Source organism: Equus caballus, chromosome 14 (assembly GCF_041296265.1).
Source record: "Equus caballus isolate H_3958 breed thoroughbred chromosome 14, TB-T2T, whole genome shotgun sequence".
Classification (NCBI taxonomy): Eukaryota; Metazoa; Chordata; class Mammalia; order Perissodactyla; family Equidae; genus Equus; species Equus caballus.
The window spans coordinates 109,438,745-109,464,272 of NC_091697.1; the positions used below are offsets into that span (position 1 = coordinate 109,438,745).

The 25,528-nt window shown below is 61.0% G+C and overlaps 1 protein-coding gene across 3 annotated transcripts in view; it reads right to left on the reverse strand.

Moving 5' to 3' along the window:
* The window catches only part of WNT3A (Wnt family member 3A), a 42,065-nt gene extending 20,401 nt beyond the window's left edge, over positions 1-21,664 (reverse strand). For 2 of the 3 annotated variants that reach the window (XM_070233583.1, XM_023618338.2), the window contains exons 1-2: positions 21,402-21,610; positions 5,489-5,730 (exon numbers count right to left, since the gene is read on the reverse strand). In XM_070233583.1, the coding sequence (XP_070089684.1) occupies positions 5,489-5,730; positions 21,402-21,472 (313 nt within the window). In that variant the 5' untranslated portion in view covers positions 21,473-21,610. Of the gene's footprint in view, positions 1-5,488; positions 5,731-21,401 lie in introns of all 3 variants that reach the window. The other variant, XM_070233584.1, reaches the window with a different exon arrangement.
* Positions 21,665-25,528: the final 3,864 nt, after the last annotated feature.

Sequence of the window (25,528 nt, forward strand, 5' to 3'; positions counted from 1 at the left end):
ACCCAACGTAGGAATGTGAAGAGAATGGAGGGGCCTGTGGGAGGGAGGGCAATGCTGTGCACCAGGGGTCTCCGAGGCAGGTCCATGAGTCCCGCGGGGCATGGAAACGGGCAGGCCCTTAGATGGTGTGGTGGCTCCGAGCACCCTCACCTCCTCTCCCGCCTCCCCTTCCAGGACCACCGGCTCCCACTAGACCCCCTGGGCACATGTCCAGCCCTGGGGTCGTCATAACGACTGGGTCCCAAGACCTGTGCCAATCAGGTGCTTGCAGCTCCTTGTTCCCACAGAATGAAAGAGGACTTGACTGAGTCATGAGCTGAAAGATTTTCATAACTTTTTGATGATCACTTGTGATTTTGGCACACATTACTCAGAAAAAATTCAAAGAACCAAGAGACATTATATCCAAACTCTTGTATGTTATCTATTTATTGATGTGAATGAGGAAACTCACATCTAGATCTGTGAATCTTAAGAACAGAACGGCCCTCAGCTAACATCACAGCCAGTAGTGAAAGACTGAAAGCTGTTCCCTTAAGACCAGGAGGATATCAGGGTGCCCACTCTGCCCACTGCTCTTCGACATCGTCCTGAAGGCTCCAGCCAGGGCAGCTGAGCAAGAAAAAGAAACGGAGGATGTCCAGGTGGGAGGGCAGAAGTAAAACTGTCTCTGTTAGCAAATGACATAAAAATCCCAAGGAACACGTCAAACCTGTTAGAACTGACGAAACTTCAGCAACGTTGCAGAGGACAAGATCAATGCTAGAACTCAGTCACACTTCTGTACATCAGCAACATGAGATTGAGAACAATTCCACTTACAATACTTAGGAATAGATTTAACCAGAGAAGTACAAGATTCGTACGCTGAAAACTACAAAGCATCGTTGAGAAGAATTAGAGAAGACCTAAACAAATGGAAAGACATCCCACGTTCACGGATCAGAAGACTCCATACTGTTAAGATGGCAGTACCCCCCAAATCAACCTGCAGATTCAATGCAATCCCTAAAATTCCAAGGCCTTTTGCAGAAATTGATGAACTGATGCTAAAATGCACGTGGAATCCTAAGGGGCCCTGAACAGCCGGAACAATCTTGGAAGAGCAGACCAGAGTGGAGGGCTCCCACTTACTGACTTCAGACTTACCGCGGAGCTGTGGGAATCAGGACAGCACAGACAGACGTGTGGCCCAGGGGGTAGAACAGAGTCCAGAAGTAAAACCACATTTCCCTCCCTGCACCCCTGGAGACAGCCCTTCTCCACCACCCAGATGGTGGCCTCTCTAGGTGGGACAGGCTCCTGCGTTCTTCCTGAAATCCTGCCATTTCCTTCTCCCCCGGGGAGTGGGATCCCTAAGCACCCCCATCAGGGCTTGGGAGCCAGGAGCCCAGATGGCCCTGGGCCACCGTGCACAGGCTGAACAGGCCACCCTGGCCCACACCACCACCAGCCACGGCACAGCACAGGACCCCTGTGGGCAGCAACTGCACCACACATGTGTGCATACTCACACACACGTGCATCACAACATGTACACATGCACGCACACCCACACATACATGAACACACGTACATGCACATACATGCATGCATAGACACTCACACACATGCCTAATGTGCCACATCCCCTGTGGACCTAACCCCTCCCACTCACGGCACAGCTGTCCCTGCGTGGAGCTGCCACATAATTACCCTGACCAGCAGCTCTGCGTAGTCAGTCAAGTGACGACATTCTCCCATTTTGTAGATGGGGAATGCTGATGCTCCAGGAAGCAAGTCGACCTCAGGTCAAGGTCACACAGGCCCTTAAACAGACGCTGTCAGTCCCCGCTACCCCTCAACACAATGCTTAGCTTCCCTCTCAGGACCCACGTCCACATGCGCGGTAGTCCAGGGCCCAGTGCATCTTCCTCCCTGACTCTCTTGCCCTCCCTCCTTCCTCTGCTGGGTTGCTGTTGGTTCTGAGCAGGGCTGACTGTTTCTCCCATTTCACTGACCACGTGCCCGCAAGGCAGCCAGTGTGGGCCTTGCAGGGGTCACAGGGAGGCTGACAGATGTGATGGCAAAGAATTGGGGATGGAGCTGTGCTTGGTGTTTGGGAAGGAGCCAGGAGGCCGGAGAGGAGCACAGGCCGGACAGAGAGGAAGAGGAAAACGAGGCAGCAGGGCCAGAGGATTCGAGAGAGCTGGGAGCCCTGGAGGGGCTGAGCGAAGGAGGGATGTGGCCTGACTTGACTCTCTTGGCCGCAGGGACACTGGGAATGGCCTTGAGCAGGTGCATGGGAGCCACTGTGATCACGCAGGGTGTCAGGATAGCTGGGCCTGGTGGGGGTGGCCGGATGCCGCATTGACACTGAAGGTATTGCTGATGGGACTCACAATGGAGAGGTGCCATGGGCGACCCTAAGTAACAGAAGGATGGGGTTGCCCTTTCCAAGACAGGGAAGCAGGTATGTGGGAGAGGTGCGTGGCCTTGGCCATCCTGTCACCAATACCCCCTGGGACTGCAGGCTCCCAGCAGGACTGTGAAATGTGAGCCACCCTGCCTCTGTCTGAGCTGCCTTCCTCTGGCACCACCTTCTCCCCAGGTCCTCGGCAGCTGATTCTCCCTGCTGACTGCACATTCAGCTGTGGTCCCCAGGGCCCCACCTCAGCCAGCAAGTCTCCACCAGCCCATCCTGGAGTGGATGGCACATTCTGGAGGTGGCTGCACCGGTACACATCCCATCCCTCATGTTTATCTCACAAGGGGACCTTGACATGCCATCTAGGGGTGGGGTCTGTGTCCCTACCCTAGAACCCAGGCGAGCCTTTGTCTCAACCCACAGAATGTGGCCTTGCAGGCCTCTGAGGCAGGTCCCAAAGGCCACATGGAGGCACATGAGCAACACAGCAGAGTAGGGAGCTTTCATTTATTTATTTTTGCTTCAGAGTATTAAGGAAATCTCTGCGAAACTACCAGATAAAGAAACAGAGGGCTCAGAGATGACACATGACAAAGAGTACAGTCATGAAAAATAGTTTAGAAAAGGCACTAAACAAGCAAGCACCTACGGACCCCAAGGAGGAGGAAGAATTTGATTTCCTGAGTGTCCATATTATAATATTCAAAAAGTACAAATTTCAACAAAAAGTTATAAGGAATGCAAAGAAACAAGAAAGTATAGATCATTCATGGGAAAAAGGAAATTAACAGAAACTACCCCAGAGGAAGCACAGATATTGGACCTACTAGACAGACTCTGAATCAATTGTCCTATATATGCTGAAAGAGATAAAGGAAACCAGGAGGACAATGTCTCAACAATGAGAGGGTATCAGTAAAGAGACAGAAATTATAAAAAAGCAACGAAGTAAGAACTGTGGAGCTGACAAGCACAAACTGAAATGGAATATTTACTCTAGGTTTTCAACAGCAGAGTCGAGCAGGCAGAAGAAAGAATCAGTGAACCTGAAGACAGCTCAACTGAAATTATGAAGAAAAATGAACAAACCATCTGACACCATCAAATGTGCCAACATACACATCATGGGGGTCCCAGAAGGAGAGGATAGAGGGAAAGAGGCAGAAAGAATATTTGAAGAAGTAATGGCAAAGAAGTTCCAAATTTGATAAAAGACTTGGATCTCTACTTCCAAGAAGTTCAACAAACTTCAAGTTGGATAAACGCAGAGAGATCCACATTGAGACACATTTTAATCAAACTGTCAAGAGACAGAGACAAAGGGAGAATTTTGAAACAGCAAGAGAGAAGTGACTCGTCATACACAAAGGATCCTCAATAAGATTGACAGCCAGCTTCTCGTCAGAAACCACTGAGGCAAGAAGGAGTACCAGGACATGTTCCTGCTGAAGGAAATACACTGTCAACCAAGAATTCTACGTCTGGCAAAACTTTCCTCCAATAATGAAGGACTAACCTGGATGAAATCGAGAAATTCCTAGAAACACACAAACTACCAAAACTGACTCCAGAAGAAATAGAAAACCTGAATGGACCTGTAACGAGTACAGAGATTGAATCTGTAATTTAAAACCTCCCAAGAGAGAAAATCTTCACAGGTGAATTCTACCAGACATTTAAAGAAGAACCAACACCAATCATTCTCAAACTCTTTCAAAAAATTGAGGAGGGGGAAACACTTCTTAACTCACTCTATGAGGCCAACGTTACCCTGATACCAAAACCAGACAAAGACAGTAAGAAAAGAAGCTGCAGACCCTTACAAATATTGATGTAGAAATCCCCAAGAAAATACTTGTAAACCAAATTCTCTAGCATATTAAAAGGGTTATACACCATGACCAAGGGGATTTATTGCAAGAATTCAAGGGTAGTTCAATACAAGAAAATCAACCAATAATAATGCACCATATTAATAGAGTGAAGGAGCAGAACCATGTGATCGTGTTTATTGATGCAGAAAAAGCATCTGATGTAATCAGACACCCTTTCATGATCAAAGCACTCAACAGACTAGGAATGGAAAAGAACTTACTCAACTTGATACAGGGCAGTTACAAAAAACCCACATTTAACATCATATACTCAATGGTGAAAGACTTTAAAGATTCCCCCCTAAGATCAGGAACTTTTGTGCATCAAAGGACACTCACAAAAGTGAACAGACAACCTACACAATGGGAGAAAATATCTGCAAATCATGTCTGATAAAGGTCTAGTACCCAGAGTATATAAAGAACTCTTACAACTCAACAATAAAAAGACAGACAACCCAATTAAAAACTGGGCAAAGGATTTGAATAGATATTTCCCCAAAGAAAACATACGAATGGCCAATAAGCACATGAAAAGATGCTCACCATCATTAGCCACCAGAGAAATGCAAATCAAACCCACAATGAGATACCACTTCACATCCACTGGCATGGTTAAAAGAAAAAAGGGCAGAATATGGCAAGTGTTGGTAGGACGTGGAGAGATTGGAGCCCTTGTGCATTGCTGGTGGGAGTCTGCTCTTCACCCAAAGCTCACCAACGCCCAGCCCTCCCCCTCTCCTCTCCCCAGCCACCCCTGGCTCAGGACCCTGGAGAGCTCTGCGTGCACCTCTGGGGCACCCCCCTGCCCCTCCCCCAGCCCGCCCTCCTGTGTTTTGCTGCCGCCTGAGCCTGAAGCCCTGGCTCCTGCTGAGGGCTGTGGTGGTCGACCTGGTCCCCCTGGAACGGTGCCCTTCCCTTTTGGGGAAGGGGAAGCAGGAGGAATCTCTATATGACCCCGCATCCTTCCCAAGCTGCAGGAGAACCCCACCTGCAAGCGGGCGAGTGTGGGGAAGGACGCGTTGGTGGGAGAGGCCTGCGGTAATGAGGCCTGTGCAGCACAGCCCACCTGCTGGAGTTGCCCAAGCACAGGTGGGACACCATGCAGAGCAGGAGAGTGGCTTGTGTCTGCCCCGCCCCTGCCAAGGGGGAAGCTGGCTCTGACCCAAGGCACCCTAGGCTGTCACCTCCGCCCAGAAGGCTGTACCTTTGTCCAGCACAGGGCCAAAGATGGCCAGGCTGTTGTTGACAGTGGTGCAGTTCCACCGGCGGCCACGGAACTGGTGCTGGCACTCCTGGATGCTGATCTTGACGCCCTCTGCCACACTGGGCATGATCTCCACGTAGTTCCTGCAGAAGCGCAGCTGCTTGGGGACCAGGCCCGGGATGCTGGCACAGAGGATGGGCTGCGTGCCCAGGGACGAGTACTGTGGCCCAACGGCCAGGGACCTGGGGGAGGGGGACCGGGAGGTTAGTGGGGGAGCTGCCCTCGGGCCTGTGGAACAGGAGCAGGAGTCGGGCCTGCTCCAGGGAAGGCCTTCCTCGGAGGACGACAGGGCCCCATCCTTCAGGCCCTTGTGCGTGCCAGGGTGAGACGTCCCTCCGTGTGGAGGAAGCCTGTCCCCACCCCAGACCCAAGACTTCACACAGACGTCAGATGCACATGGAGTGATGGGGGGGGTGGGGCCTGTCCCCACCCCAGACCCTGACTTGGCACACACATGAAACACACATGGAATGACGGGGGGCAGGGGACACGAAGCGTGTCCCCTCTCTGGACCCCAGACTTTGCACACGCACGTCAGATGTGCATGGAGTGACAGGCGGTGGGGCAGGGCCGCTCCCTGGGGTCGAGAAGGCAGCGAGCAGAGCCCAGGACACAGTGTGGGGTCTCGCGGGCAGAGCTCGCCTGATCCCTCTGCGTCTCGCTCTCCTTGCCCCTGTGCGGGCCTGCTGCGAGGAATCCTCCCACCGACGGAGACACCGCCCCGTCCGGAGGCCCCTGGGAGGGGCTTCGGGGACCTGGGTGCTGTGGGAGAACGCAGGCGTGAGCCCTGATCCAGAAGCAGAGCTGGGGGTGTTTCCAGGGGGCATCGCCTGTGGGTTCTGAGTGCGCAGCTGGAGACCTGCTGGCTCTGAGCACAGAGCGGGTGCTGCCCACACGCCCTCCCCCGGGGCGCCTGGCCCCTCCTTCCTCGAGCTGGCCCATGGGTGCAGCCCCTCGGCCTGGCAGGCAGGCCCCTGCATTGGCTCCAGGAGTCCAGAGACAGACCTGTGTCCCCTTCCTCTGTTTGGGGTAAACTGAGGCAACGGCAGCTTTATCGACACCTCAGCTGAACCCCCAGCAGATCTTCCTGTTCAGCGCCTCCTCTCCCCTGTGAGGACCGAGCACCCCGAGAAGGCAGGCAGAGGTCCCTGTGTCCCCCCGCAGCCCACACTCCCGCCTCACGTGGCCCTTTGGGTCCTGCTTGAGTCCGACCTGCTCCCCCAGCCACAGAGGGAGTGGAGGAGCTGAGAACCACTGTCTCCCAGAGAAATGATCCTTCCTTCTCTGGATCTGATCAGATCCCGGTGCCTCTAAATCTTCAAAGGCCACCTCACCCTGGGCCATGAGGCCCTCGCCCTTGGCCACCCGGTGCTGCTGCTGTCTTGCTGGAATCCGGGTCTGCACACCCTACTCCCCTGGCCCGCAGGTCCCACGCCCCGGCCACAGCAGCCCCACACACTTCCTCTGTCTGCACCAGTCCCTGGCCCATGCTCCTCTCGGCCGCTCCAACCCTGCTGTGGCCGCCCCTGGAGATGGGGCGCCTCCACATCGGGAGCCATGGACCTGTGTGTCCCACCTTTCCAGGCACAGTGCCATGCTGTTCCCTCCCGGACTCCCCTCCTCCTCATCGGTCACCTCTCAGAGTTAAGCCTGTCGTCCCCAGCAGTGTCCACCCACCTTGCAGATGCCCCAGCAGAGCCTCCCCTCCCCTCCATGGGCAGCCGCCCCTGTGTCCCTGATCCTGGGGGAGGCCTGACACCCCCAGACCAGACCCTCTGCCTCCTGGGTCCCTCGAAGGTCCCCACCCTGTGTCTGACTCCTCCCTCGCACTCCCCCTTCTGTCTGTCTTCTGCTTGTCTGAATGCCTCGATGAGCCACCAACCAGCCACGACCTCGTATCAGATACCACAGGCCGGCCCTTGCCCCTGGCTGGGTCTTGTCCCAGGTCTGGCATGCAACAGTGGGGCTGGCTGGTCCTCACTCGTCTATTCTCTACTTGTGCAGTCTACTGAGGGCCAGGTGCATGGCCAGGACTGACCTCCCCAGGTTTCTCCCACGCCTGCCCCGCGGTCCAGGACCCCAAGCTTTCCAGAAAGGCCAGCTGTCTGTGCTCACCCAGTTGTGGTCTTTCCTCTCCAGGGGGCGTCCTGTGGTCTGCACCTCGCTCTCCTGCACCTGCCCTGCTCGGATGTCTGAGTGGAGACCACAGCGGCTGCCTCTGGGGGACCCTGCCCTGACCTGGATGCTCAGCTTCCTGACGGACCAGGGCAGGCCAAACAGACAGATGGCAGGACGGGAGGAAGGCTGGGCATGAGGGCTGAGGGGCCGCCCGCAGGTCAAGTTCAGCAGTCTCTGCCCTCAGGGGCACCGGCGAGTGGGCGAGAGCCAGGCCTGAGGCTGAGAAGATGGGCCAGGCAGGGAGGGGTGGAGAGGACCAGGAGACAGGCTGCATCTAAGCTGCGTGCCCCCTGCCACTCTCAGCCCATGCTGCCCACGACGGCACAGAGGGACTCCTGCCCATGAAACGACGGCAAAAGACCCCAGATCCCAGCTCTCCCTTAGAAGGTCGCCACCTCCGCTTCCTGTCCCACCTGCTCCAGCCCCTTTCTATGTCCGCTACCTGCCAAGACGACCTGACCCGGCCCAGCAATCAAGATCACCTGTCCCCGCCCATCGACCGCTCAGCCTGTGTTGACTCGTGTGCCGTGTGGATGGTTCTGCACGTCCAGGCTGAGGCCAGCAGCTGTGTCCGCCTCCTGACACCTCTCCCAGTGATCCCGTGTATTCCCACGTGCCACCTGCGCCTGGCGAGAAGCAGGTGCTGGGGGCTCTGTGCCATGGGCTCTGGGAGCACAAAGTCCTCTGGGGGGTGCACCCGCCAGGCCATGTGCCCCCCGCATGGGCACTGGCAAGATGTGACCCAGAGCCGGTAGCAAGAGGGCTGGCACGACACCATCTGGAATGGTGGAGGGACATGTGAGGGGCCCCAAGAACCAAGCACAGAGTGTCGAGGTGGCCTTGTGAGGGCAGCAGCCGGATCATCCGCGGGAGCTGGTCGGGGAGTCGGGACTCGGGTTCAGGCTCCTTGAGCGGCTTCTTGGTGCCTCCTGAAATTCACAGTCCACCTCTCCCCACTCTCTGGGTGGCCTGGCTGGTCAGCCACAGGCTCCTTCTGCCTCAGACCCAGAAAGGGCAGCCGTGGCTGGTCCTGGAGGCCATGCCAGGCCAGGGAGGTGACTGTGGGAGCCAGGGTAGGGGTTTCCCATCCACACACCTTGGAGCACCAGGAGCCCCAGTGGAAGTGCCTCAGAGGCCGGCGTGTGGGTGAGGCTGGGGACTGACTGTCCCACTTTGGCCGGGGCTGAAGGGGCTTCTGTTTGAAAGCCAGGATGAACTGGTCACTGAAAGTGAAGCTGCCTTGACAGGTTCCGGCTGCTCCATCCCATGAACTTGGCCACTTCAGTCTACCTGGCCCACATGCTGATGCCCCACATGGGCTGTGATTTGTTAAACAAACGTGGACTGTAGTTAATGACGAGCCAAATGTCCAGGGGGAAAGCGGACCGAGGTCTCCCCTGCTGTGAGAGAAGCAGACAGGTGGACAGGAGCCGGTTAGGCATGTGACAGGCTGGGCAGAGTGAACTGTGACTTGTGGGCACACAGACGTCCCTGTCCCTGTCCCCCATCTTTTCTGGCTGTTGAACATCTTCCTGATGGAACGCGGGGGACAGGTGACCGTCACGACTCTGGTCTCGGAACGTTTCTGAGGGGCTGGCTCCTGAGGCTCAGGGGGTCCCCTGCTCCTTCTCTTCTGTTGCCAGCAGCCGGGCTCCAGTGGGGACAAGGGAAGTGGGTCCGCCAGAGGAAACCCCATTCAGAGTGGACCTGCCTTCACTGGCTGAATGGGCTCGTGTGTGTGCAGTTTCAGAGCATGTGGAAAAGAGAAGGGCCATTTAGTGCAGACAGGAGGGAGGGGGACCTGGTCTGTCTGCTCCATCAGTCCCAAGGTGCTGGCCCCTGTCATTCTCGCTCTGGGTGGGGGACGAGGTGCCACCCCAGGACCCCACGGCCTCCCTCGGGGAGCACAGACATGTGCCTGCCGGGCCCTCCTCACCCCGCTTCCTGCCTGCCCACGTCCCTGCTTCCTTCACACCCCAGGCTGCGGCTCCAGGGCAGGCCGGGCGGGGACTCCCAAGTTCGCAGCTTCTCCCCAGCTTGGTCCTGGGGTGCTGAGTCAGCTCTCACCCCGCCTCCTCCCGGCCCTCCTTCCGGGCAGGCCCTGGCTCGCCACCTCCCAGAGGAGTGGAGCCAGAGAGGCCAGGGCGCCGGCCGCCAGCTCTGACTCCACTCCAGCTGCTCCAGCCTCCACCAGCCCCACCGGATCCTCTCTCACCTCTACGGTTTCCCCCTCCGCTTTGGACCGGATGGCCCCCTTAGTTCCTCAAATTGCCCCGGCCCAAGGGGCCTGGGTGATGCAGACCCTGCCCAAGGAGGGCGGGGGGCTGGGGGCTCCCATCAGACTGGACAGGGATGGGTCAGTGTGAGGGAGATGAGGGGCCAAAGGGGGCCGTCAGCCCTGGATTTCCGCTGGGCCTCAAGGATAAATTGGGTCATTAAAAAAATCATAAAAATTCCAAACGGTGCCCACTAACCTTGTTGTGGGATCATTTCGCAATGTGTACACACATCACATCGTCACCTCGTACACCTTGGAGTTACACAACGCTGTGTGTCAGTTACATCTCAATAAAGACAGGAGAAACTCCACACTGACGCGCCCTGTCCCCCCAGGATACACATTTGCCTTCCGCAGAGCAGGCGGTGCCCACCGACCATCCCTAGGCCACATACCTCCTTCCTCCTGTGCTCTGCAGGGGGCAGGGTGCTCGGCCAGAGCTGGGCTGCACCGGGAGGTGGGGAGAAGCCCAGTGTGTGGGGGACCAGTCACAGCCTGAGGAGGGTCTCTTAGGGACGGAGGCAGCGAGGGGCGGGGGCCTGAATGGAGAGGTGTTGGGACATCGGGCCTGTCCTCGTCCTGGTCCTCCACGCCTCCCCACATGCTCAGAACGGAAACAGGCGGAGGTGCCAGCCGTGGGCTGGGCTCCAGCCGCATCCAGAACAGAGGAAGGAGTCCGCAGCCAGGCCGCTGAAGTTCGGCAAGCGCTGCGGTGGGTGGCCCTGCACCCCACGAGGCTCCAGTTATGGGATGTGGACTCAGGGATTGGAGCCCGCGGCCTCTCAGCCCAAAGCCAGCGGCGGAAAGAAGCGAGCTCGCCAGCCGGGAGCTGGTCTCCTTGTCTAGCCCCACGGTCGCGGTGTGCCGCGGGCGCGATGGCACCCTGTCATCTCTGCATCTGGTCGTCTGAGATGGAAGGGCCACCTTCTCCTGTGACACCGTCTCAGAACTGGATGTGGCTGCCGTCTGTCGCCTCTGTTCACAACTGGAGGCGGTGTGGTTAGTGGGGGAGGCAACTAAGACTGCATTTCCCGTCCCGGGCCCCGAGCCCCCCGACTGCTCCCGGGCTTTTGGGAGGGCACGGGGTTTGGGGGCAGGGAAGGGCTCTGCACTGGGAGGGTCGCTCTCCTGCCTCATCCACCAAGGCCCCCCTGCCCCCTGGGACCTGGCGGCGGACAGATGACGCCGCGATGTCCGCAGCGGGCTGCACGTGCGGATCGGGGCCACCGCGAGCTAACTAACCACACTGTCTGCCTCCGCAGAGCCTCCAGCCACAGCAGGAGCTGGAGCTGTGGGAGGTCCTGAGCTCTGATGGCCCTCCCAGATGGAGGGCCCGTGTTCCCGGACCAGAAAGTTCCCGGAGCCGAGAATGACCCGCTGCTGGCCTGCGAGCCTGTGGGAACTGGGTCTCCCAGCACCAGACCTGGACTCTACTGCACATCAGGCTGGGAGCACATTCCTCTCCACACTGGCCAGGAGTTTGATTCCGGCCTCCTGAGACCCTGAGCAGGGAACCCAGAAGAGCCACCCAGATGTCAGGCTGCAGAGTCCTGAGCTGACTGAAGCCACCACGTCTGGTCACTCACTGCACAGCAAAGACAGACATGCCCCTGTCCCCCTCCTCCCTCACCAGCTCCTCTCTTCTGTCTCCCAGCTGCCCAGGTGCAAAGGGCAGCGCTGGTGGGCTGGCAGCCCCTCAATGCGCAGCTTGAGGGTCCGAGCCACCGCCGTGTTCACTGGCGGCCACTGCGGCCTTCAGATAGCTCTTTGCCCCTGCTGGCCTCGTTCCCCTGGCCCTGCGTCCCGGGGCCTTTCTCCTGGGGAGGCTGGTTATTTATTCTGTCCAAGTCTCTGGCATCGCTCGGGCCTCCACCTGCCATTGGTCACTGCCCAGCTGCTGACCTGCCCACTTGCCCTGCCACCATCACCGTGTGACCCCAGTGGGGCTTATCAATGACTGTTCCCCACCCGGCCAGGCCCCCGTGTGACTCCCTCCAACCCACACAACCTGGATGGGTGGCACCCCAGGGGCCTCCTGCCCTATGGCTCAGAGGAAGACACCTGGCCAACATCCCTGGGTGGAACTGAGGGGGGACGGGGCTCTGGCACGTCAGTGCCCCCAGGGCACTGTGATGCCCTCAAACGTATAAATATCAGCACATGAGACAGCGCTTCTGAGTGCATCTCGGTCAGTTCAGGCTGTGCAACAAATGCCACAGACAGGGCCTCTTAACCAACAGACGTTTATTTCTCACGGTTCTGGATGCCGGGAAGTCCCAGATCAGGGGGCCGGCAGGGGCAGGTTGTGGTGGGGCCTCTCCCTGGCCTGGAAACAGCTACCTTCTTGCCCTGTCCGCACCCGGCAGACAAAGTCATCTCCAGCCTCTTCCTCTTCTTACAAGGGCACTAATCCCATCATGGGGGCTCCACCCTCATGACCTCATCCAAACCTAATCACTTCCCAAAGGTCCCGCCTGCTGACACCATCGCCTTGGGGTCAGGGCTTCAACATGTGACTCTGGGAGACATGCACACGCAGTCCGCGACAACATGTAAGATGCACACCCGTCAATGCACAAAATGCACGGCTGCCACTATCCCAGGCACAGAGCCCGACAGGACTCCACGTGGCCCCACTACCATCACAGAATCGTCATCAAGGGCATGTGTGGTGGCCCCACCTGCCCCTGGCCTGCTTGGAACCCTTGTGCCTCAGTTTCCCCAGCCAACGTGCCAGGTGACTGGGTGAGTGCTGGGTCTTCTGAGCAGCCTGGGCAGGCGGCATGTGCACCACAGGGAAGGGTCGGACACAGGTCCAGGGGCTGACTCTGGCCCTAATTCGACGGGCCTAGCAGGGCTCTGGCGCCCACTACTGTCAAGGAGCCACGGTTTGGGGTTGCTGAGGCACATCTGGCTCCAGTCCTGGGACTCCAGAGGCCCTGCCCGCAAAGCCCCCGAGGCTTCTTCAGTCCAAGCCCTTTGGTCTGGAGGTCAGGGTTTCCCTCCGATTCCTGCTCCTGGGGGCCGAAGGCTTCTGGGGACTTCTGGCGCTGCCCTGAGAATGCAGGTTCAGTTACGGGTCTGGGAGGCTGATGCTCAGTGTCCTCGTGGGGCAGGTCAGGAGCGGGGCCCTGCCCTCCATGGCCCATGTGTCTGCACGGGGCTGAGCCTCCCACTCCCCAGCCATGTCCGAGAGCCAGCAATGAGCAAGATCATGGGGCCAGACCCCACGTCTCCCCTCCAGAGGTGGGATGATCCTAAAGAGAGCATGGTGGTGACATAAGGAGGAAGCGGGGACAGGGAGAGTCCCAGAAGCAGCTGGTTGGAAGGGGATGTCCTGGCAGGGCGCTGACTGCCGCTCCCAGGCCCCGGGAACAAACCCAGGGTCTCTGTGCTGTGCTGCCAAGAGGGGTCCTTGAGAGGGGTTGCAGGCGTGGACCCAGCCTCGGGAGCTCCCAGGAGCCCACGCTGACCTTTCACTGGGGTACAGGCAGAGAGAGGGTCCTGCCTTAGGGTCACTCACATGAAGGACAGTAGTGTCGTGGCCCGATGGTGGCCACACTCCTGCCCCCGGTCCAAATGAGCGCAGGGGTTGGGGGAGGGCAACCGTCATGAGTCCCCAATCCTATCTGTCTGGGTCTTGGGAGGTCCCGACCCCACCTTGGGGACCCCGTGTCTCTGACGTGGGAGCCAGTGCTGGTCCTGGGACCGCAGGGCACTCGGAGATGCCGAGGCCGGCCTGCCTTTGCTGGGTCCGTTTTCTTCACTCTGCACCTGGCCGCAAGACTCCCCCGTCAGGAGTTCTCCATTCCACCGCCCACCCCGTGGTGCAGGCCGTCCCAGGAGACATCCTGGTCTACCTTCAGCCATGCCCGGCCGGGGGCTTGAATTTTAACCGCCCAGCTGGACGTCACATCGGACGTCCCGCAGGCCCCTCAAAACCAGAGGGTCCCAAACTGATTGCAGCCCTGCCCCAGATCCAGCCCTCCTCCCTCTGGTCTTCACCCCAGATCCCAGCTCTGCGAGGCCCTTCTCGCAGGGCCGTCCACACAGCAGAAGGGCCAGCAGTCAGGCGAGCGCATCCACGCCACGGGTCTGAGCAGCTGCCAGCGCCTCCTCGGGTGTGAAGGTCCCAGCAGGGCAGAGACTGGCCGCGAGCCGTCAGAGGCAGAGCACAGGCTTCCCGCCGCATCCGCGATCACGTGGGCAAGACGCAGGAGCGCAGCAGGAAGCCGCTGGGTCAGTCCCAAAAGATGGCGCGTCCGTGAGTCCTGCTGTCGGCCGAGTTTACAGCAGTAACTTGCTCCCAAGGGCATCACCCTCACCCAGAACGGGCTCCTGCAGTTTGGAAAGCGGACCCCGGGCCCCGGTCCCAGCCTGTGGCCACACCCACGCCCCAGCGCTAATGGTTTTCTCCGTCCTCCTGCCCGCACTGCTCCTGCTGAGGCGCGCCCTGTCGCAGGGCCGGGATCCCCGCCGCCTTGCCAGACATCTTGCTGGGAAGGTGCGGAGGCCGCGCTGTGACGCTCTGGGAGGAGGCGGCGGGGCCCCGTGCCTAGGAACTTCACCCACGGATTTTACCCTAACTGGAGTGGGGCCTGAGGACAGGAGCCGCCCCCACAGACGGAGGCTGGGAGCGAGGGGCCGTGGTGCAGGCCCTCCTCCTGCCAGCTCCTCCGGGAGGATGCGAGCCAGAGAGGATTCACGCCTGGACCCTGCTCCCGAGGGTCCTGAGGGCGGCGGGCTCCTGGGCTTCCCTGGTTCAGCCTCTTTGCAGTAAACTCCAGCAATCGCCAGGCACCGTGCACTGTAGGGTGGCTCTGCCCGCAGTGCATGCTACTGTGGATGGGCAGGGCCTCAGCAGTTCTCAAGGAGAGAGTGGCTCTGGGCAGGGGCTCCACAAACCTGGAGCGCAGGACGGGGGCGCCAGCCCTGTGGTTCACTTGTTTCACCATTTCTGCCTCTCCCCTCCTGGGCCTCAGTTTCCCCATCTGTCAGGAGGCTGTGGGACCACATGCAATCCAAGGCTCCCGGAGGGGGAGGTGAGCAGTGCGTGCGGTGGGTCCATTGGCTCCATGACTGGGGGCACCTTCTCCCCACACGTCATCCCAGGCCACCTCCCCCAGGGAGCACCCTGCGCCCCAGCCTGCAAGCCGCTGGAGCCGTCCGCCTCCTCCCCAGCGCCCTCCTGATTCACATCTGGGCCATGAGACCCCTCAACCTGGGTGGCAAGGCCACGTCTTCCCTTGTCCTTCTCAGGCGCAGAGCTCTGCCCAGGCCTGGGGGACAAGGAGATGAGGAGGCTGTGCCGCCCTCCCTGCCTGGGAGGTCTCTGCAGACAGAGGTCCTGGTTGGTCCCGAGGGTCTCCCCATCGGTGAGAGAGAGGCCCCTGGCCCATCTCGAATTGCTGTCTGTGAGATGGGGTCTCTCCATGGCCAGAGGGAGGTTCCCATGCTCAGCCCCAGCCAAATGTGAGGGTGGCTGGCCCATTGGTCAATGGCTGCCGGGCTTGACTGGTGGGCTCCGTCCTCTCTGGATGGAGCTGTCCAGGACCCACAAGGGAGCCAGGCTCCTTGGGGGGTGCTGACCTGCCTCGAGGCTGCCCAGGTCTCACTTCCCCTTCCACCCACACTTGGGGCCCCCAGCGGGTCTGCAGCCTCCTGGCTCTCACTCTCTTCTGCCTTGAAGACCCCTCCCCAGGAGCTGGGAGGCCCACGGGGAGGGGTTCTAGGTCCCGGTCGCAGCTTGGGGGCCACCTCTTCCCTGCCCCTGCTGCAGCCGCCAGCACCCCTCCCGCCCCCCGGCCGCGCGGGATTACTGACACATACTTCAGCAAGTCCCGGCAGGCGCGGAGGCCCGTGCCCGCGGCCACGCATCTGCCGGCTCCGACGCAGCCGCACGTCTTGTCGGGGAAGGAATGTGGCCGCGCCAAAGCGCCAGACACCTCCGGGGTGTCACCTGGGGAGGCTGGGAGGGAGACCGAGGCAGTGCTGCCCTGCATCCCGCGTCCCCAGCCCAGGCATCTGACACAGCATCTGCTTTTCACAGAGAAGATCCTATTCGTTCATTCCTTCATTCCTTCGTTGGTTGTTCAGCAAAGTCTCGCCCAGCAACCTCCAGGGGTGAAGGGCCAAGAGGGGAGGAGGAAGGGCCACGGAACTCACAGTGGGGACGCAGTGCTGTGCCTGTGCCATCTCTTCGAAGGAGGCAGGGCCGGGGAGTGGGCGGCCCCCAGCCTGGCGAGGAGTGGGGACCCTGGGCCCGGCCGAGCGGCGCTGGGGGAGTGTGGGGCATGCAGGCAGGTGGGTGGGGTCAGGCATGCTGTCTGTGCAGTGGGGTCTTCTCTGCGAGGCTCTACCTGGGACCCTCCACTCAGGCAGGGCAAGTCTGACCCAACTGTTGAGCCAAATGAGCCCAAACTGCACCTGGTGGGGTTTAGGGGCCTCAACGGGAGGACGCGGGTCGGGGGTGTGGAGCGGGCCTTGTGAACCTTGACTCTCAGGTGCCGAGGCATCCATGGGCTGTCCCTTCCTTGGCCTCTGTTTCTACGCCTGTAGGGACGGGCAGCTCACTACCTCGCAAGCACCAATGTGAGGGACCCAAGCAGCCTTTCTTGCCCTGAGCGGAAATCTGCCTGCAGCCTCCCCTGGAGGCTCGAGGAAGCCCGGCCACCTCCCAGATGCGCCAAACAGCTGTGGGGTCCTCGCCCAGTGCTCCTCAACAATGGGGGCCCCAGTCCCCAACACACTCAAGAGGGAAGTACAAATTCTCACATTTGGTTCAAAAACCTGGTCAGCAAGTGCAGGGTGGTGAAGTCAGGAGGGCTGGTGGTCCCCGAGGCCAGCCCCTCTCAGGCACTGCGGGGGCTGCCTGCTGTGAGGGCTTCTCAAACCACCTAGAGGAAGACCTGGGTTTTGGGTTTGTCTAAACTTCCAATCGATTATTATAAACCATGTAAAATGGCTGCAGGGGCGTGTGGCTGCCCAGGCATGTCCAAACACCCATTTTCAATTTCTGTTCTTAATTCTTCGTGGGCCACCGTCCAAGGATGGGCTCTGGCCTGTGGACCTCCGGGCCTGCCCTCTGTGTGCTGGCCACTCAGGTGGGACAGTGGCACCGGGTGCCCGTCCCACAGGCTGGAGATGGAAAGTGGATCTTACGGCCCCTCTCACACTGGTCCTCCTCGGCTGCTCTCACTCCTCCTGCTCTCCTGCACAGAGGACTCTAACAGGTTTACACAAATAAAACAGAAGATCATTTTTAAAAACAACAACAAGCCCAGTAAACCACTGGGCAGCCGGCCTGGGAAATGCTGCAGCCCCGGAGCCCCAGATTGGACCCCATGTGCTCGGGGCCGAGTCCGAGGGGCCAGACGGGAGGGAGAGCAAGGTCTGGGCTCTGGAGGAGGGTTATCGCAGCTTTCAAAGGATCAAGACAAGGAGACTCGATTCATGGGTTGTACAAAACAAGTTTTCTACTGTGTATGGTTCACTGGCGGGCATTTATGACATTGTGCCTCAACAAAAGCACGTCCACTGGTGGTTCTGTGGGGCAGCGCCATGCCCAGCACCCCGAGATCCTACAACACGGGGAAGTCAAACTGGTGTCTAGAGTTCTCTAGTTTTATAGGCTAGCTGCAGCCATCCCCAGCCTCAGGGGCACAGAGACAGAGAGACAGATTGACAGACACAGAGAGAGACACAGACAGACAGATGGACACAGACAGAGACGGGCAGACACATAGAGAGACAGGGATAGAGAAAACCAGAGAAAGGCAGAGATAGAGAGACAGACAGACACAGAAAGAGACACACACATACACAGACAAAGACAGACAGACATACGGACACAGAGACAGAGATAGGAAGAGAGAGACAGAGAGACAGACACAGAGAGAGAGGAAGAGACGGAGACAGAAAGACAGAGACAGAGAGACACAGACAGACAGATGGGCACAGAGAGAGAGAGACGGGCAGACACACAGAGAGACAGGGATAGAGAGAACCAAAGAAAGACAGAGATAGACAGAGAGACAGACAGACGCAGAGAGGTAGAGACAGAGAGAGGTAACAGAGAGAGAGACAGAGAGACACAGACAGACAGACAAGTGTCCTGCCCCGACACCGAGTGCGAAGCCTGGCCTCAGGGAAGGTCATGTAGAGGATGTTCTGGAAGCCCAGGGGTCGGTTGGCCTTCTCTGGGGGCCAGAAGGGGAGAGGGGCTGGACACAGGCTCTGAGCTGGGCGTCTTCGTGCGGGGCAGGGGGTTAGGGAGGAGGGTGAGGAGGCCGAGAAGGAGGGGGGACCAGGGAGAACCTCCCGCTGAGCCGGCCCAGGGGCAAGAGAAGGCTGGACATGGCCTCGTGCGAGTGCTGTTGGGGTGAGGTCCTCTCCAAGGTATGCCTCTGTGCTGCCGGGCGGCAGGAGGGGCGTCCCAGTAGGAAAGAGGGGTCCTCTCCGTGCTAGGGGAGACAGGGCAGCGGTGGCCACTTGGGGCAGTAACTCTGGTGGCAGTGCGGGTGTGAAGCCTGGGGAGGGAGGGCAAGAACGGAGGCAGGAGATGGTGGCAGGCGGCAGTGCAGCCTGGTGGGGCCTGGCTCACCGTGAGGAGCGGGAAGAAGCCAGGCTTCCTCCTGGGACCCTGGTCTTGTTCTCCAGGATCCCTGTGTCCTCCCACCCTGACGCCTGTCCTGTGTGCACAGGGGCCCTTCCGGTCTCCAGCTCTATTTTAACAAGAACCCAGCCTGTAAGGGGAGTGGGGGCCTCCCCGCTGCGGGTTTGCAGTGCGTGGCCCGGCGATGCTGGTGCTCAGCTACGCTGCGCTGTGTCAGGTGCCCCGGCCTCAGTCCCTTCTCTGGGTCCCCACTGCCACCTGTCACGTGAGGAACCCTGAACACATGCTCTCAAGAACATGTGCTCTCGGAAGGCTCCTCAGCTCTCAGCGCTCTGGTCTTAGGGCCCTCTCTGCGGCTCCCCTGGGACCTTCCCTCAGACCTCGTGAGTGGAGGACACTTCCAGGATGGTCCTGGGAGGCGGGTGGCCCTTCAAATCCCTGCAGGGTGCTGCCCCAGCGACACCTCCTCTCTCCCCCCACTCTCCCACCGAGAGCCACACCAACTTCAAAAGCCTGACTACTCTGATTGGGCTGTTTCCTCCCCCTCCAGGTGAGGAAGTCCCCTCACTTTCACTTTCATATGCGAGGTGCTGGCCACCGTGGCCGCAGCAGCAGGCACTTCATTTTGGGGAGGGAGTGAAACAGAACAACCAATTAGGCAGGCCGAGCGTGAAGGTGAGAAGTTATAAAGAGAGCCTTGCCCAGGCCGGCTGGGGCGGGGAGGGCAGGAGAAAGGAGGAGCCACCTGTGGGGAGTCCCGCCAGGGGGCCGGCACAGAAAGCCGTCCCAGTGCGGTGAAACCCCCTTCTTTCTGTGAGGCCCCTCCACTCCGCCTGTGTGGGTGGAGAGACGCATCCTTCACTGTCCAGGGCGCCTCGGGGGCAGAGAGGAGGGAGCGGAGGGAAGCCGCTCTCCACAGGGAGTCCGGGGGTGGTGCCCACCGGAGACACTTCTCAGGGAAGGGAGAGCAGCTGGGTGTCAGAACCCCACCGAGAGCGAAGTGGGGGTCAACGCATACCCTTCTTTCTGGGGCCAAATTGCTGCTCTAGATTCCTGCTTGGGTGGGTCTCCGGGCGAGGGGTGGGGGGAGACGCCCCTCCCCGCTCACCTGGAGGACCCGGTGCTCACGTCTCGGGGTCCATTCAGACCGGACGCACTTGGCCAAGGGAAAAGGTGGCACAGGGTGCGGAGCCGGGGCCACGGACTCGCAGGCCCATCAGGACAAAGCTCCCAGGCACGAGGTAGCCAGGAGGCTGGTGACAGGGCCCGTCTTTACGGGAGGAGCGCGGGGGCGAGGGCGCTTCCTCCCGCGCCCAGGAACGCTGCGGCGCGTTCTAATTAGAAGCCTGTGCGGAGCGGGCGGCCGCGGGGCTCTCGGACGCGCTCGCCTTGGCTCTCACGGCCGGCGGGGACACGGACGCCCGCCCTGCGTCCCGAGGCACGCCCGTCGCAGCCCGCGCTCGGGAAGGCGGCCGGGCGCTGCAGGTATCACGCGGTGCCAGGCGCGCGGTGCCAGGGCGCGGGGGTTCCCGAAGTGCGTCCCCGCCGCCCCGCCACCTCTCCCAGGCCCTGGCCCCACCCGGACCGCCCTCCCGCCCCGCTGCGCCTGGATCCGCGCCCCCACCCCCGGCGCCCCCGCTCCTGAACCATCTCGAAGTGAAAAATTATTATCGGATTAGATGTACTTCGACTTGCTCGGTCTCCCCCCTTCCCCTCGGCGTAATTATTATAATTCCAGGCAAGCCGTCGGAGAGAGTTCCTGGGAGTGTGTGTGTGTGTGTGTGCGCGCGCGCGCATGTGGGGACGCTTCTCTCCAACTCTGAGTCTCCTCCAGTCGCGCGCCCCGGCCCCTCGGCGCCCGCGTCCCCTGCGGTTGTATCCGCCGAATCTTGGGCATCTCGGATCATCCCCGCGCCGTGGGGGCTTGGGGTGACCCCGGCCTGTGGGGGCTCTGCCGAATTACATGCCCCGGAGGGAGGGTAACCCTGAGCCTCTCTCCCCATGACATGTGCAGTAGGACCTCGGGACCTTTTCCTTGGTTATCTGAACCTCTATTGCCAGATTTAGGAGATCTCCCCAGAATGCGCCTTGTTTGCGGCGGAGGACCGAACGCCTCTGCCCTCAGGTGTGGGCTCCCGGGGCCTCTCACTCAGGGGCCCTCAAACGCAGTGCTCTCTCCCTCCTCACCTCTCGAGCAGCCCCTCCTCGCCAGTGCGGTCCAGGCAGGGGCTCCGCAGAGAGGGTCGCTGGGGACACCAGGGCCGGACAGCGGCGGGAGGCGCGGAGGGCGGGGTTCTGGCCCCAGTGCGCCGCCACTCCCGGCCGGTCCCCGCTGTCTTTACGTAACTGCGCTACCCCGAGCTGTTCGGTCTTGTCTCACTGACTTTGTTTTAAGGTGTGTGTGAGAGAGAAAGAGAGAGACGGTCCTTACGGAAAGTCTCTGGCGGATCTCGCGCTCCCCGCTTCTCTTGGCCTCGGGCTGCCCGGGCGTTCGTGCCATCTGTGCGGACCCTCTTCCCGCCTCTCTCCAGCCCACTGCCCGCCCTGTCCGACGCCAGGGGCCCCTCGAGGCCGAGGGGATCAGTGTCCCCGGAAGCTCCGCCACCCGCGTCCCAGCCCCGGCCCGAACAAGTCGAAGGTGGCCGCCAAGGAAAACAACCCGCCCGCGGCCCGCGGAGCCGAGGGCACAGGGCGCGGGCTCCGGGCCACCGCGGGGCCCTGCCCGAGGGGATGGCGGCGGGGCCGCACCGAGGCCGGGGCGAACCCTGGGAAGGCTCACTCACCACCAGATCGGGTAGCTGCCCAGCGCCTGCTTCAGGCCGCAGAGGAATAAGAAGTATCCGAGCGGGGCCATCGCCGGGCGGGAGGGCGCGGAGGGCCGGGAGTCCGCCCGAGAGCGCGGGCGCCGGCGCGGGCCGGGCCCTGGGAGCTGGCGGGCGGCGGCGCTGGGCCCTCCTGCGGCCGCGGGGTGCACGCGTGTGCGCGGGTGCGCGGGCTCCGAGGGCGGCGCTGCGCCAGGTGGGCCGGCGGCCGGGCAGCGGGCCGGGGCCCGGGGCGGCGCGGGACGGCGGGGGCGGGGCAGCGCCGCGGGGGGCGCCCGCCGGGACCGGGGCCGGGGCGGGGCGGGCAGGGGGCGGGCGGGGCCCTGGGAGCTGGCGCGGCGGCGGCGCCAGCCCCTCCCGTGGCCGCGGGGTGCGCGGGGTGCGCGGGGTGCACGAGGTGCGGTGGCGCGGTGGCTCCAAGGGCTGCGCTGTGCCAGATGGGCGGCTGGCCGGGCTGGGACCCGGGACGGCGTGGTGGGCAGGCGTCCCCTCTGAGCTCCCGGGCCGCGCCCCCCCGGGATTCCTGGGCCCCGCCTTGGGTTTGGAGACCCGCGCGCCCGGCGCTCACCGTGGGAAGCGCTGCCCCGCTCTCGCTCCTGCTCCTGCTCCGTCGTGCGCTCTGTCCCTGGCCCTGATGGCGGCCAAACTGCGGCTCCCTTTTGTCCATCTCTTTGCCGGGGATCCCTACGTCTGAGGCCAGCCCCTCCAGCCGCGCCTTGCTGGGCCCCTGGGAACTGGGCTGCCTGCGCGGCTCGGCCGAGGGAGAGCGGCGGGATGGGGGCGGCCTACCCCGGGGACCTGGGCTGGATGCGCATCCAGGGTGCAGCTGCGTGTCTGAAGGTCAGGACTAGGAAACAGTGGGCTGTCTGGGCCCCAGGTGTTGGCGCCTCCACGTTTCCCCACAACCACCGGGAAAGTGAAGGGGGCAGTCCTGGGCGCTGCAGGGCACAAGGATAGTGCGGCTGCTGCACCCTCCCTCTGGGACCCCTGACAGCAGGTCTGCCCAGGGCTGCTAGCCTCTTCAGCCAGAAGGCATTTCTGACGCCCGTGGGTAAGCCTCATGGTCCAGTTGATGGGGAAAGGGAGGACCAGAGAGGGAAAGGCACTGATCCAAGGTCATAGGGAGTGGCTGGCCAGTTCTCCAGCTCCCGTCCTGCTGGAAGCCCTATTTACATATTCATCTGTAGCCCAGGGAGACGCCAGGGGGTTTCATTTGGGGAGGGGAAGACCAAGCTGGGAAGTCTCCCCAGCTTCCCCGGGGGCACCTGATAACAGCAGCAGGTGAGAGGCCTGTGCTGGCCTCCAGCCCCGCAGGAGCCTGACCGGTCAGTCTCAAGGACGCCTCGAGGTGAGCTCAGCAGGAATTCAGGCTGCTGTTTTGGAATCGAGGGGAGCAGAACTGTGGCTAGAAATCCCAACTCCGGGCTCTTCTATGGTGACTTTGCGTATGGACCATCTGCTCCCCCACAGCCACTGAGCCATTCCTCACCGTGTGGCCTGCAGGGTGTGGGCCCCGCGGAGAGGCCACAGGAAAGGCACGTGGCCACTTCTCGGGTGGCTCAGCGTCCCTCCAGGTTTAGCACTGGCTGGAGAACCAGAGGCAGGCCACATCCCAGGGCATGCTTTCCCCCCTCGGTTTCGCCATCTGCAAGGGGAGCTGTGGGGCCTGAGGACGCTGGCCTCAGGGGGCACCTGGTGACCGCACCAGAGCCCCTTCCCGGGTATGGAGTGAGAGCCATTCTCTTTCAAGGAACGTCCACTTTCCTCCACACTGCTGCTGGGATCCAGCTAAGTCTACGCATGCCCAGGCCCTCTACCCCTCCTCTGAGTCACTGCGCCCCCACCTGCAGAGGGAGGGATCCTGGAATGAGGTGGGGTGGGTGGAAGGGGGCTGGCTCGTCCTCCTCTGGACTTCCCCTCTCTCTCAGTGAAAATCCCACCCAATTATCGCATTACTGGGACCTGGGCTGTGGGATGGGGTGGGGGCTGAGCCCGAGGCGGCAGGCTCCCACCTCTGCCTCCTCAGCTGTAGGGCCTGGGGATTAGAACGTGATGGGGAGCCCCCAGAGGCTGCTGGCTCTGCACACACAGAGGGGGTGGCCGTGCCCACCAGGAGGATGGCTGTCCCGCCAGCACGGGCTCTGCACAGAAGGGAGTGGGTGGCTCTGTCCCCTTGGTCTCTCCCCTGCCCTCACCTGCCAGGCCCCTCTCAGCCCCCTTTGCTGCTTGCTCATCCTCTTCAGCCCCCGCACTCTGCTGTGCCAGGCGGTGGAGAGGGGAGAGTGAGCTGGGCACCCTGAGTTCCTGCAGGGAGAGAGGGAGAGCTGAGCCCTGCCCGAGTCTGTGCCCAGGTGAGGGCTCCCAGCTCTGGGGGGTTCCCTGAAGATGTGCCTCGCAGAGTGCCTTCCTTCGGGAGAGCTGCAGCCAGGGTGAGCTGTGCGGTGGCCGCGCTGGCCTGGGGGCTCCGGACCTGGCCCTTTCCACATGCTGGTCTTGGAGGGGGCTCTTCCTTCGCCTCCACCTGCAGTCTTTGTGAGCCTTGGCCCCTAAAAGCCCACAGGGGTGCAGAGAGGAAGGGCAGCAGGCACCCCCAGATGGCAGGCAGGGCCTTGGAGGAAGGCTGGCGTGGTGGGATTGCTGCCTGAGTCCGTCCGATGGTGGGGGCGCCAGCCCTCCACAGACCCCTTGAGGCTCACATAGTGGTTTGGGGGAGAATGGGAGTCCTCCCCCATTTTTCTGGGCGCCATTGAAGCCCCGGAGTCTGTTTCCTGCAAGCCCAGGAGCACGGGGCCGTGGGGGCCGTCCAGACTGGTCTGCAGAGAGTGCAGGTGCAGGAGGGGGATGTTCCTACCCGAGCCACAGCCGAGGGGGTGGGGTCCTTTCCTGCTCCCTGACTTTCGCCTGGAAATTCTGCACCTGACTGAGGATGAGGTGAACCCCGTGGCCTGTCTTCACTCTCTGCCACTGTTCACCAGGTGCCCCCTGGGCCGTGGCTCCCTCCCTGTGGGCACTGCTGAAGGTGAGGGCGCCCTCCTGGCAGCGCCCTCTGCTGTCAGTCAGAGGGAGCGTCCCTGACCCGCCCAGGGCCACAGGTCTGACTCCACACTCCCTGTTTATGGATGACCCTGGAGGAAGGGTCCTTTTTTCACCCCATTGTAGGCTGCCCGACTCCCCGAGGGGCCGAGATCCTTCCAGAATAGGGAGACCAGATGGCAGGGCAGTTTGCTTTCTGAGGTAGTGAGCTCCCCGTCTGTGGCAGTGTTTGAATCCCTGAGTGGCAGGTACCAGGTAGCGGCCCCTCCTGTACTGGGGAGGAGGAACCAGGCTTTCAGACACTGATCACCCAACAGTTGCTTCTCCTTTTCCAGGAAGTTGAGGGGTGGCAGGAAAGAGTCTGGCAGCCAGTGGCTGGAGGCCAGGGAGCCATGGCTGCAACCTCAGAGGGGCTGTGAGCAGAAGGATAGGGTCCAGGGTCAGAAGAGGGGTGTTCTTCCTGACCCCCGCCATTTGGTCCTAGGCCCCTTCTGGAAGGTTCCCTGACCCACCACGGGAGTCACTCCGGGGACACCTGCTCCTCAGGATGGGCTGTCTACACTCGGAGTGCAGACTTTCCATCCACGCTCAGTCAGTTTTCACAGCACCCCAGGCCAGAAGAAATGCCTGATTGGTTTGTTTAGCAAGGAATTAGGTCCAAACAATGTAATAATTAGTAGCTCTTTGAAAAAAAATTCTCATAAGTTAAAAGAAAGGCTTGCAGTTTTTATTTCGTTCTCACATAGCCACAGTTGCTCCCCAGGGAGCCTGCGGTGCGGCCCACGGGCTGCTGCTCCGCGGAGACGTTCACACTGCTTTTATCACAGCGACAGCCAGAGTCGCAGCCTCAGGAACACAGGCAACTTCCAGAGGAGTGTGGCCCCGTCGCAGCTGGGATGGAACCTCCCGGAGCCAGGGGGCGCCTGTCCTACGGAGAACGGCGAAGCTGCATCTCCCTCGAACGTTGAACATCGCGCAGGCCCTGGGAATGTGCTGTGGCGCCCCAGGGTGCCTCGGCACACAGTTCAAGAACTGTGGCTCTAACGGGAGTAGCT